The sequence below is a fragment of the Lynx canadensis genome, chromosome D4 (assembly GCF_007474595.2).
Source record: "Lynx canadensis isolate LIC74 chromosome D4, mLynCan4.pri.v2, whole genome shotgun sequence".
NCBI lineage: Eukaryota > Metazoa > Chordata > Mammalia > Carnivora > Felidae > Lynx > Lynx canadensis.
In genome coordinates this window covers 8346178-8360173 of record NC_044315.2, presented here as the reverse complement: position 1 = coordinate 8360173, position 13996 = coordinate 8346178, and the positions used below count along the sequence as shown (strand labels likewise).

Below are 13996 nucleotides of genomic sequence, written 5' to 3'. Positions count from 1 at the left end.
AAAGAATGTCAGCAAGAATGGCAGTTTAGAACCGGCAGCGGCTTTGTCTTGGTTCTCGTTTTACAAACGAAGAAACCAGGTCTCAAGAGAGAAAGCGAACTGTTCAAAAGCCAATAGCCAACTAGTGCGAAAACTCCAGAAAAAAATTTTGATCGACTCATGTACATCAAGAGGTACTGATTCCCACGCCCTCTGACCGCGAGGTGCGTTCTAACGGAGGCCATAGCTCTGAGCCCAAGGAGTGGATGGTGTTCAGTGGGGAAAAACGGCCAGCAGGCAGGGGGAGGATGCTGTCATTCCAGCAACAGGTGGTCTTCTGGATGGGTGACAGTGCGTAAGCAGCTCCCTGGTTTGTCTACTCCAGTGATTCTCAACAGGGGATGATTCTGTGCCCCGCTTCCCCTGCCAGGGACATCTGGCAATGTCTGGACAGACATTTTTGGTTTCACAACGGGGCGAAAGGCATTCCTGGCAACTAGCAGGTAGAGGCCAAGGGTGCTGTTAAACATCCTATGCATGCACAGCACCCCTCTCCTTGCCCCCCAGCCCCCCGCCAACTGGGTAACCCAAAATGCCGAACTCTGGCTCACTCTAAGGGAAAAGGAATGGAAGAGAGAAGAGAACATTACCAAAAGTTGGCTCTGGAGTAATGCTCCATGTAGAGCTGTTCGTCAGAAAAGGGGGCCAAGTGGATGTCGCTGAAGGTCGGGAACATCATTCCTAAAGAGCAAAAGACAAAAGACCCAGACGTTGAACTTCCACAGCCTTCTGAGAGAAGGGTACACCCACCTGCCACTTGGCCAACATATTCTTTCATTCTAGTTCAGTTATTACACAAGAGGCTGAAAACTAGTCTTGCCTCGAAGCCAGGATAAAAAAAAAAAATTAGGCAGAAGACTGGAGGAAATATAAGAAGGGAATACTAATGCAAGTCACAAAGCTATGCTGCAATCAAAGCTTATGGGGAACTAGGTGAGACATCGAACCTGGCGTACTGCCTTCTCTGCTTTTGGCTTTTTCCTCCCTATATGTCCTGTGCTGCGAATTCCGTGCCCTTCCTTCACTTTACAAATCTTATTGTTGTAAAAACAGCTTTGAAAATAATTTACATTCCCATCATTCCGTCACATTATTATTTCCATTCTCAGCCTTCGTCCCTGTATAATCGTGCTGATTATCTTTTTAAGTGTTTCTAGAAGCTCGGCTTCTCTGGAGGTTCACCACCCTCCTTGCTGGGACACCCACTCATGTGTTTTGTTCCTGATACGTACAGCCACCTTGGGAAAGGCAGATTCTTTCGTGGGCAAACACCTAGAATGCGTGCCTGAAGTCGGGCCTTTCTGGACAGGCAGACACAGTGATCAGCGTTATTATTCTTGTCATTTTTAGGGAGGCCCTTTTTCACAGTCACTTAGGAAACTGCGCACCAAAGAAAGATGAACGACTAACCCCATTTCAGAAGTGAGAATCGCCTTAGAAATTGGAGATGCGGTCACAAAAATAATGCCTAAAATTGCTAGATTATGTCAACTCTGCCATGAACTTTTTTTTATGGGTTTTCCAAGTATTAGTTCATTTAATTCTCCTAACAATAGAAAGTCGGCTCTATTATTAGGCCCATTTTATAAATGAGAAAACCAAGGAACAGGGAAATTTAAGCCACTCAGCCACAATCACAGAGCTAATAAGCAGAAGGGAAAAATCCCGACATGGAGTCTCATCTTCAGTCAATGGCCCATATTTTAACCACGCTCCTGTCAATGTCTGTGAAAATAGAACAGATTGTTGTATTTAGGGTATTTTCAGAGGTGGCCAGAGAAAAACCTCCATTGTTACATCATCCACATGTCTCCACCTAAATCTCATGCACTGGTGTCAAAACAATAATGACTTCTTAGTGGGTTTTCAATTTCAAGACAAAAGGAGATTAAACAACCTTAGAAAAGCAATATGTATCCCTACTTGTATAAACCTGGGAAGCTTTAGAGATGCCCTGAGCCTTGAGCCTAATGGGAATTTCAAAGATATACAATGGAGGGGGAGAGATCATCAAAGGTAAAAATATAAGAACAATCCTTAGAGTTGAGGAAAATGAGTCTTCTGATTAAACATCTTCACTCCATGCCCAATACGAGAACTGAAAAAGCTAGAAAGGCTAGAGAGAAAGCAAGATACTAAAAGCATCCAGGGGGGAAAACTATGTCCCTCTAAAGGATCAGGAGTCATAAGCCTATGGGACCTCTGAGTAGCAATATCGCAAACCAGAAACCAAAAAGAGATGTCTTCAAAATACTGAGTAAAGGGGCGCCTGGGTGGCTAAGTCGGTCAAGCGTCCGACTCACGGTTTGTGAGTTCGAGCCCCACGCGGGGCTCTGTGCTGACAGCTCGGAGCCTGGAGCCTGCTTCGGATTCTGTGTCTCCCTCTCTCTCTGCCTCTCTCCCACTTGTGCTCTGTCTCTCTCTCTCTCTCTCTCTCTCTCTCTCTCAAAAATAAATAAAATATAAAATACTGAGTAAAAACTGTGTCCAAGTTCACATTCCCTACCCTGCAAAATGATAATCCAAGGGGTTAATGAAAAGTAACTTCTCAAATACCTTTTCTCTAAAAGCTGTTAGAGGATACTCTTTGCTGAAATGACGGAGTACCCCAAGAAAGAAGACAGAAGAATAATGATGGAAAGCATGCAAGAGGACTGGGAACAAGCATGTCCCGTGTAGGAGAGAAAGACAGAGGGGCCACAGAAGGAAGGCCTCCACAGACTACATATTGAGAGGATCTGTCTGACCTCTTGGAGCATGGAAACAGTTAGCCATGAGCTTATAAAAAAAAAACAAAAACCCAAGCTAATGAAAAAATAACTCCAAGAAAAACAGAAGATTTCATGAGAAAATACAAATGCACCCACTATACCCCTTGACTCAGCGCGGAACGATATTTGCGTTGTCGTCATAATATAAACGTCGATTACTGATCTCGCCAAATGATGATTGCGGTCTATATTTCTTTATATTAAATTGTGAAATCCAAAAAAAGCTCTGTGAAGCAACCGAGCTTTGTACGTTTGCAGCAACATCATCTGACAGCCAACCCTGACCTGAGCCTACGTGAGTTTATTTACAGCCTTCATTTATCACACTTGGTAGCCACATTCCCATGTTTTGTGGCAGAAATGTAACATGTTTCATTACGGAGCCTTGCCTCAGGCCCCACTGGAGATTTAAGTAATCCATGGTAATACGACCGTATTACCAGTCCCGAGTCCTCCAGATTCTGAATTCTGAAACACATCTGGCCTCAAGGGTTTGGCAAAGGGATTCAGGACCTGTATAAATATATTGAGAAGATGGGGGAGGGGGGAGGGAAGCAAGGGGAGTGAACTTCTCAACCAGAGAGTGACAAAAATAGCAATATATACGCTTTTACATCGAAATATACTTTTATGTCAAAATATATAGGTACATCATGGAAGAAACAGCGGATGTGGCTGAAAGGGATAGCCTTCGGTGGGGGAAATGTGAGGACAGGAAGAGGTGAGGCAGAGGGTTCCTATCTATTAGAAGTCTTTTTAACATTATTTGATGTTGTAAGTTACGCCTTATTTTCACGGAGAATAGAAATAATTAGCAAAAAACCAATCTTCCTTCAGGAACACATGGGTTAAAAGGAAGATCAAGTCGGCATTCATGTCTACTTGTCTAGTTAAAGATATACAGCCTAGTCATATCCATTACAAATATCTGGGGGGAAAGAATACCCCGATATTAGGTCTAGATACTTGGCCTGGAGGGAATCAACAGATGCAGGTGAATTTACCATGTTCACAATCTCCCCAGGGGCAAGCACTCAGCCATGTGAAAAGAAGTCCGGAAAAAAAAATGTAAGAATTCTTTCTGAAGGGCACTGAGTAAGAAATCCAAGCAGCCTGTTCCTTTACATGCATTTCCACAATTCAGTTTTGTCATGTAAACAACAGGCTTAGGAGACCTTCCTGGGCTGTTTACACAACAAGCATGTTAATGAAGTTTGTGACATCAGGTATACTTTACCTTTTTACTCATTTATTTTTGCAGGAGTTTCTTTTTTAAGTGCTTATCTCAGAGTCCCTACATTTTGAACCACGCAGGAAATTATAGAGGAGCCTCAGGCTTTAACTTAACATAACACTTGGGGGCACCTGGGTGGCTCAGTCGGTTAAGCGTCTGACCGGCTCAGGGCATGATCTCACGGTTTGTGAGTTCGAGCCCCGAGTCGGGCTCTGTGCTGACAGCTCGGAGCCTGGAGCCTGCTTCGGATTCTGTGTCTCCCTCTCTCTCTGGCCCTCCCCCACTCGTGCTCTGTCTCCCTCTCTCTCAAAAAATAAACATGAAAACAAAATTAAAAAAAAAAACATGCATACACTTGGAATGCATGTGCTGCCTAACGGGGAGTAAGAACCGTGCTGGTGGCTGTCACTATTTTGTCTTCACTGGATGTCAAGGCAGGGAGCCACGGCATTGGTAAGGTGCTCGAAGTGTAATGGGCCACTTTTAAAGTGTAATAGCCACTTTTAAAACTGGCTGGTCACTTCCCATGCTCTATTTGAAAAAAGACATTCTGTGGAAGCGTGTCTACTCTCTCCAGTAGAGAGGAAAGTTAGGGCACATGCAGGAGTCCTGAGTGTGGGCTTCAGGGTCAGACCGACCTGGGTTCGAACCCCGGCTCTGTCATTCAGTAGAGGGTGTCCTTGTCAAGTTGTTTGCTCCCACGGAGCTCCATTTTCTCTTCATAAATGGGGGCTGGTCTCAGTCTTGGTATTGCTGACGTTTTGGGCTGGAGAGCTCTTTATGGGGGGGTAGGCGGTCCTATACTCTGAAGGACATTGAGCAACCCACCTGGCCTGTCCTACCAGATGCCGGTAGCTCCCCTCCCCGAGTTGTGACAAACCAAAAGGTCTCCAGATGTTGCCAAACATCCCATGGGGGAGGACCGTAAAATCACCAAGAACCTCAGCGCTGACCTTTCAAATAAATTAAAAACCTCCAACCTTCACACTTGGTAAGATCCTCATAAATGAATTTATGTAGATTGCTTAGCACATGTAGATACCTGGTAAGCGCAAAAAGAATGCGGGATTTTATATTATCATCTCAGTACTGATCACAGGGAAAGAGAGACAGAGTGCGAGCCGGGGAGGGAAGAGAGAGTGGGAGTCACAGAATCCGAAGCAGGTTCTAGGCTCTGAGCTGTCAGCACAGAGCCCAACGCAGGGCTTGAACTTACGAACCTGTGAGATCATGACCTGAGCCGAAGACGGACGCCCAACTGACTGAGCCACCCAGGCGCCCATAGAAAGTTTTTTTTAGAGATTATTTTTAATATACAGATAACAAAACCAAAGTCAAAAGGTCAAGTGTCCGGCCAAGTTCCTTAATGAAGAAAGTGATAGAAACAGGACACAAATACATAGCTCGGAACTGGTCCTCTCTACCCCTATTTAATACTGTGCAGCACACTACCCTCTGTGGCTTTATGGCTGGAGACTAGCTGATTTCTTATGGAAGATTAAGATGAGAAAAATTTAAAAACTGCTATCATAGAAATGCCCTCCCCTCCTTTCTGGCCAAAATTAAATATGGCGGGGGGGAGCGGATGGTAAAGTTTTACGGAAGAGTTAGCTTATCTTCTGAATCGGGAATTGGCCAACTCACCATTTGCTTTTAGCCACTTTTTGGAATGAAGGTAACTCTCCAACATCCTTTCATTAAACAGCATGTACCCCATCGGTTCGGACACGATCACGTCGATGGCTTCGGGAAGAGAGATGTCTTCGATTTTCCCTGGCAAAACAATGATCTTGTCTGAAAGGTGGTTATTTTTCACCAGCATCTGAAAAAGATAAGACAGGGTGCCAGGTGCCAGTACTGATGTTATACAGGGTCTTACAAAAAAAAAAAAAAGTCTACAGATTAAGGGTTGACACTGTGATAGGGATGAGAGGGAAGAGACATGTTTGTTTCTATAAACCCTTGAAAAAAAACAAACTTGTTTTTCTTAATGTAGAAATAGGTCGTGTTTACTGTGAGAAGACACAGATATGACACAAATAAAGACACCTGTAATTGTGCCACATGCAAATAGTAACTATGGAGAGTTTGATGTATACCCCTCTCCGGACTCTTTACACACATGTACATGTGTGTGTGTGCATGAAGGTGTGTGGGGGTGTTGTCTGCGTATGTGTATATTCATATGCACCTGTACTTTTGAGGGAATTGTTTTTTTGTTCATGGTTTCAGCTTATTTTCCATCATTCTGCCTTCAGTAAAGACGCCAAAGAGCTCTTTACAAGAATCTTGCACAAATTAATGATCCTGACGCTCATTAAATTATCCTTTGGCCTTTGGATTCCAAAAATAAGAGCACATTCTTGCCCTTTCTGCAGAAGCACATTTTACAGTTATGTACTCATTTTTCTTTGATGTCTTCTGTATTCTGTTTAATAACTTTGAGTTCTCTTCAAAGTGGGACCTTGAAGAGATATGTATTTATTATATTTCTAATGTATTTCTTCTTAATGCCAAATATGTCAAAGAACTTGCATTATTACATTTATGTCTTTCTACTGCCTGAAAAATACATTTCCTAATAAACATCTTATATGCACGAGCATAAATGTAGACAGCACATTCCTTTTGGAGTTGTGGCTCTCCGAGACTCTTAGATCTTTGCTCGTTGTGTTTATGCACAGACAACTTCCATTTTGTATTTTCACAACTTGATCCCTTTGTCATGAATGTGGCACACCATGTGTTTGTCATGATTCCATTGCATTTGTTCCATTTCTGATTACTTCTTCACATAGCTAGGGTAACCTTCACCTCGAGACAATCCTTCTAGGGTGTGCTTACCAATACATGCCCCGTAAACTTATTAAAAGTCTTTTCTACTTAAACTTTTTTTTTTTAATGTTTATTTATTTTTGAAGGAGACAGAGACAGAGCATGAGCGGGTAAGGAGCAGTGAGAGAGGGAGACACAGAATCCAAAGCAGGCTCCAGGCTCTGAGCTGTCAACACACAGCCTGACGCGGGGCTCGAACTCACGAACCCGTGAGATCATGACCTGAGGTGAAGTTGGACATTCAACTGCCTGAGCCACCCAGGCTCCCCTACTTAAACTTTTTTTTTTTTTTTTTAAAGACGGAATAAATTAATCTCTGATCTGGAAAAACAATGAAGAAAACTATGAATTCGTCACCCACTGTCGACATTTGTCCATCCACAAGGACTCTTGGAATTCCATTTTATCATGGATGATACATGTGGAAGTCTAGGTCATGGGGCTCATGGGATTTTTCCCTGTAGAGACAAAGCCTAAAGGTTAAGGCTTTTGGTGCCCTGCTCTTCTCGGCTTCCTCTAGACTTTCTTAAAACTTCTATATAATCTTGTATTTCCTTGATTCTCTTTTGTTCACGAATACAATAATCTTCAACATCCTGGGGGCCTAGCTGCTTCCCACAGACAATTAGTAACTGTGTTCTCTTATGTCTACCTTTCAGAAATATCTCATTTCCACCTTTTCCTTTCTGCCTGCATCAACTTGTTCGGTTCTTAATAGCTTCAAATATGGAATTTAAAAATAGCATTTATATAGTAAAAAGAATAATAGTAGTGCTTATCTCACAGGCCGGCTTGAGGATAAAACAAGATAAAGTGTATTAAAGGCTGTGTAAGTTTTAAAATTATTACTGTCACATTATTTTTGTTAAAGAGTACTATGCATTAAAAAAGAGAAACGCAGGTGAGAAAAAACATGAAAATAAAGATCGTTTGTATTGTCATATCCAGATGTAGGCAAAGTATATCCCTCAGCAGACATGTGAGTGTCTCTCTGTTTATGAAAATGTAAAATATTTTGTTTTGGCACCTTGAGATATTTGAGCTGAGGGCTCAGGTTGCACTAGAACCTGACTAGCTCCCATGGGGACAAAGGGCATCACTATATCCGTCCTGGCCTACCTGTCAGGAAGTTCTGTTTTAAACACCATTCCATGAAGTTTTCTACAACACCATTTCTACTGGTTGTATAGTATTTCAGAAAATACTCTGATTCATTTAACCAACCCCAAGTTATCGGACCTTGAGGTTACAGCACATTTTTCATCGTTATAACAGCGTTTGAACAGATAATAACAAATAATAACAAATACTTCCCAACTGCTTCTGGCGCATTTAAAGAACACGGCAATTTTATATTATTATTATTATTATTATTATTATTATTATTATTATTTTAATATGAAATTTATTGTCAAATTGGTTTCCATACAACACCCAGTGCTCATCCCAAAAGGTGCCCTCCTCAATACCCATTACCCACCCTCCCCTCCCTCCCACCCCCCATCAACCCTCAGTTTGTTCTCAGTTTTTAAGAGTCTCTTATGTTTTGGATCTCTCCCTCTCTAACGTCTTTTTTTTTTTTTTCCTTCCCCTCCCCCATGGGTTTCTGTTAAGTTTCTCAGGATCCACATAAGAGTGAAAACATATGGTATCTGTCTTTCTCTGTATGACTTATTTCACTTAGCCTCACACTCTCCAGTTCCATGCACGTTGCTACAAAGGGCCATATTTCATTCTTTCCCATTGCCACGTAGTATTCCATTGTGTATATAAACCACAATTTCTTTATCCATTCATCAGTTGATGGACATTTAGGCTCTTTCCATAATTTGGCTATTGTTGAGAGTGCTGCTACAAACATTGGGGTACAAGCGCCCCTATGCATCAGCACTCCTGTATCCCTTGGGTCAATTCCTAGCAGTGCTATTGCTGGGTCATAGGGTAGATCTATTTTTAATTTTTTGAGGAGCCTTCACACTGTTTTCCAGAGAGGCTGCACCAGTGTTCATTCCCACCAACAGTGCAAGAGGGTTCCCGTTTCTCCACATCCTCTCCAGCATCTATAGTCTCCTGATTTGTTCATTTTAGCCACTCTGACTGGGGTGAGATGGTATCTCAGTGTGGTTTTGATTTGTATTTCCCTGATGAGGAGTGACGTTGAGCATCTTTTCATGCGCCTGTTGGCCGTCCGGATGTCTTCTTTAGAGAAGTGTCTATTCATGTGTTCTGCCCATTTCTTCACTGGATTATTTGTTTTTTGGGTGTGGAGTGTGGTGAGAAGAACATGGCAATTTTAAAGGTTTCTGATACACACTGCCCCTCTGCCTACCACAAAGGGATTCCACTTCTGGATTTTAAGCCCTTTCTAAATTCTGCCTATGGGGTACGAGACTTTGCACAAGGTAGTGTATAAAACTGCCTCGTCAACTTGGGTCGGAATGCTAGAAGGGGAGCTTTCTAAGTTTTGCTAGAGAGACCAATGTGATAGGATATCCAAGTGAGCATGATATTATTCTCTATGGAGAATTTACAGAGAATAATCCTGGACTATTGACCCCTTAGGAACATCTGAGATATAATAAGGCTTTGGAGGGAGGATTTTGTGAGCTGTCAAAAGGGCAATTTGGGATTCATAGGAAATAATTTTGAGTCTCATTATTCTCACTGGTAAAGAAGGGAATACCGCATTATGAAATAGGAAAAAAGGCCTGCCGGTAGGTCACTGTATCATGTGACTTCATTTAATTTCATTCAATTCAAAGCACACTAGATCAGGAATCTGAAGATATGAATTCTAGCCCTACCTTTACTACCAAAGAGCTGTGTGATCTCGGGCAAGTCACTAAAGCCCATAAATTCTGGTTTCCCTCCTTGCAAAATTAAAATTTTTTTTTTAATTTTTTTTCAATGTTTTTATTTATTTTTGGGACAGAGAGAGACAGAGCATGAATGGGGGAGGGGCAGAGAGAGAGGGAGACACAGAATCGGAAACAGGCTCCAGGCTCTGAGCCATCAGCCCAGAGCCTGACGCGGGGCTCGAACTCACGGACCGCGAGATCGTGACCTGGCTGAAGTCAGACGCTTAACCGACTGCGCCACCCAGGCGCCCCGCAAAATTAAAATTTAAAACGAGTTGATCTAAGGCTCCTTCTAGTTCTAACATTTTATGATTAGAAGAAAGCCCAATTTCCCCCCAAATATATTCCTGGAGTCCACGAACATAAGAGCTTCCTGATCAAATAATTTTGGAACTTCTTTATAATATATATCCCTCTTACAAAATCAGAGATATCCTTAGCAATATCAATTGCTTTGAAGAATTTTGCAGGAAAGAAAACTGTTTGGCTTGGTTAAATCAAAGACACCCAAACTTATTTGGATGCTTTGCAGTTCTTTTTTCACACTGGACATTTATTTATCTCCTGCAGATCAATAATGAGGAAACAATGAAAATAGTTTATTTGGTAATTCTAAATCTGAATACAATTTGTTGACAAAGGTATTTGAAAACAGGACATAAATCCAACCAATAATAGCTCTAAGACAAGAGAATAGCTAATTCTGGATATAAGTCCTTGAGTCAATGTTGCTGTTTTCCTTCACCTTTGGTTTACAACACTCTCAGTACAGAAAATTTTGTGTTAGCCTGTCTTCTCAGACACCCTTCTTCCAGAGCCGAAACTTTGTAGCACTATCCTTTACAGGAAAAAGGAACTTTAATGCATCTCCCCAAGAGTTGGAGAAGGCTACTAATCCAGAGGAAGGCTCCATCATCCACCATGGTCACTGCTGCACAGATTCTCCCTATGGGACCTGGTCCTTCTCTGAGAGTTCAGAATAGAGGGAGGTTCCAATAAGGGCTCTACTCTCCGGACACCATCAAGGTACGAGCAAACCCACATTACATCTTTGTTTGGATCTTGTTTCCTTGCAATTACACTGGGTTTCAAAAACCCTTCAATAGTTCTGTCACTTGTATTGGCTGCTTAAATTGTGCCCACACATGCACACACACACACACACACACGCACACATTTTAGGTAGTGGCAGCAGGAGAATTCACCCTTTTAGTATCACAGTGATTTCCAAGATAGATCATGGTAATAATTTCACTTGGTGAAGTTCTTATCTTGCTTGGGAGGTTTTTCATTGAGTTACATGCATTAAAAGGTGTTGTTTATTTATGCCTGTGCAGTTCGGAAGCTTAGTTAGTCTTAGAAGCTATAGTATTGAATTGTATCCTGTCTCAAAGAGGTGGAAAAATCAAGCATTTTGGAGGTGAAAGACTTGGGTGCTACTGTCAGATTCTCCACTTAGTAGCTCTAAGACTTTGGCCAAGACACAGAGTTTCTTGGAAGTCCTTTCATTCACATGTAAAATGAGAATAGGAGCGCCTGGGTGGCTGAGTCGGTTGAGCAGCCGACTTCGACTCAGGTCATGATCTCACCGTTTGTGAGTTCGAGACTCGCATCGGGCTCTGTGCTGATGGCTCAGAGCCTGGAGCCTGCTTCGGATTCTGTGTCTCCCTCTCTCTCTGCCCCTCCCCCACTCATGCTTTGTCTCACTGTCTCTGAAAAATGAATAAACTTAAAAAAAATTAAAAGAAAATGAGAATATAATAGCACCGATCCCTTCATGTCATCTTAAGGATCAAATCAAATGAGAAAGTAGGAGAAATGTATCAATCAAAGAGAATAGGGATTAAATCGAACACGATTTTAAAGACAAGATGATAAGGCAAAAGAGCTGAGATTAAATGAGACATTTGGGGTCCAAAGAAACAACCAAAAAGCAAAGCAACATAATAACGGAATAATACTTAACTAATATGCAGGGAGAAAATCTATTACATTCCAATTGCTTATAACCATTTTGGAAAAACATTTGGCATCAAAAAAGTTGAAAAAGGTACTCACTGTCCAACTCAGAAATATCACCAGCTAAAAATACACACTCCAGAGGAATATTTGAACGTATATTCAAGATAAGCTATACTAGAAGTGTCTGGGTGGCTGTCAGTAAAGGGTCCGACTTGGCTCAGGTCATGATCTCATGGGTTCGTGAGTTTGAGCCCCACGTCAGGCTCTGTGCTGACGGCTCAGAGCCTGGAGCCTGCTTCAGATTCTGTGTCTCTCTCTCTCTCTGCCCCTCCCCACTCCTGCATGCTCTCTTTCTCAAAAATAAATTAATGTTAAAAAAAAGATAAGCTGTACTAAAGATTTAATTATAATACTGGTAATTATAGGATGTAAATTATAATTTCATTATAATTTGTAAATTATAAATTGTAATTATAAATATGTAAATTATAAAAATTTACAATGAGCCAGAAGTAACTACTGATAGGGAAACAAATGAGTAAATAGCAGTATATCCATATGAGGAATACTCTTCCACAGTCAGAGAGAACCAGAGGTACACGTGTTAAACATAAATTAATTTCACAAACTGAATTTTAGGGGGGGAAATCAGGTTGCTGAAGAATGATTTCTTTCATTAAAAAAAGGTTGAATGTATTCAAAAGTAAACTATGTTGATTAGGATATACTAAATCATATTTTTAAGCTTTTTATGCTAAGCACAAGACTCAAGATGTTATTAACTTTTGAGACTGAAGGGAGGGGAGGGCATGGAATCAGGGCAAGGCAAATAGGAATTTTAATACATGGTTAAGATTCGTCTAGTTCTTACACTGGGTTGTGCGGATATGTGGGCTCATTTGGTTAGTACTCTTCATACCTTATATTTATGCTCATCTCTCCTTTTGTATGCATAAAATGTTTTATAATAATAAATTTAAAATCAGGCTATCAATAGAGAAGCTCGAGGTAATCAACCCAAATGCAGATTAAGTAAGACAAACTGATTTTGCCATCAGAGAGAAGCTAATAGACATGGAAGACAGATGAAAACAAAGCAGCAATAAAGGAAATTATGTCTCAGAAGTATAGGAAAATAGAATGCAAAAAAATCACTGAAAAATAGAAGAAAATCTCCCTGAAATAAAACCCAATTCTTTTAACAGGAAAAATATACACTGGCCATAGGAAAATTTCATACAGTAATAGTACCATGGAAATACATTCTGCTCAAGACTTTGGATTTAAAGAAAAAAGAATCAATTCCTTGGGCACTCAGGCAGAAAAATAAATCACCTTAAAAGGGAAAGAAAATCAGGATGGCATTAGATTCCTCTCGAGTCACGTTCATTTTAAGAAATTTCTACAGGGGCACCTGGGTGGCTCAGTCAGTTAAGCATCTGACTTTGGCTCTGGTCATGATCTCGTGGTTTGTGAATTTGAGGCCCATGTGGGGCTCTGTGCTGACAGCTCAGATCCTGGAGCCTGTTTCAGATTCCATGTCTCCCCCCCTCTCTGTCCCTCCCATGCTTATGCTCTGTCTGTCTCTGTCTCTCAACAATAAATGTTAAAAAAAAATTTTCCACAAAATTTAGAAGAAAAAAAAAATTATGACCAAAAGAATATTAAATCCAGAAAGTGCTATTCACATTTCCAACATGAAAGAACTCAGACTATATAGCACACATACGCCCTTCAAAAATGCTTTCTCAGAAAGAAAAAAAGAAATTCACATATTTGAGAGATGAATTAAATAAAGAATTTGGCCATACGAAGCTATAATAAGACTCATGGTTAGAAATGAGTCCATTTAATTATGGAACAAATAGTAAAAAATAGCAAGAATTTGGTTATATTTCAATGAGAACTATATTACACCTTCACAGTATATAATTAACAAAAGAGGAAGGAGGAATATGAGGGTGTTGATAACTTCATTTTTTTTTGCAAAATTTCAGAAGCAACCTACAAACAAACATTAAAGACTTAGTGGAGCGTTCTAAATCTTGACAATATAGAAATTAAAAAAAAAGAAGAAGAAGAAAATTAGGAGTTGTACCAGAAGGAGGAAATTTCCTCTTCAGTTATACAGGGAGAGTCAACACTATCTTCAAAGCTGATGATTCAGGAGAGAGAAGTATGAGTATTATGACATAAGGTTATTATGGTAATCAACTAAAGCCAAATGGGGTGCTTGGGTGGCTCAGTCGGTTAAGTGTCTGACTTTGGCTCAGGCCATGATCTCACGATTTGTGAGA

General features: G+C 40.9%; 1 protein-coding gene across 1 annotated transcript in view; it reads right to left on the bottom strand.

Annotated features, from left to right (window-relative positions):
* LOC115499948 (histone-arginine methyltransferase CARM1-like) overlaps positions 1-13996 on the bottom strand; it is a 248160-nt gene that overhangs the window by 32322 nt on the left and 201842 nt on the right. The window contains exons 9-10 of the mRNA XM_030294235.1: positions 5689-5866; positions 630-720 (exon numbers count right to left, since the gene is read on the bottom strand). Of these exons, the coding sequence (XP_030150095.1) occupies positions 630-720; positions 5689-5866 (269 nt within the window). The remainder of the gene's footprint in view (positions 1-629; positions 721-5688; positions 5867-13996) is intronic.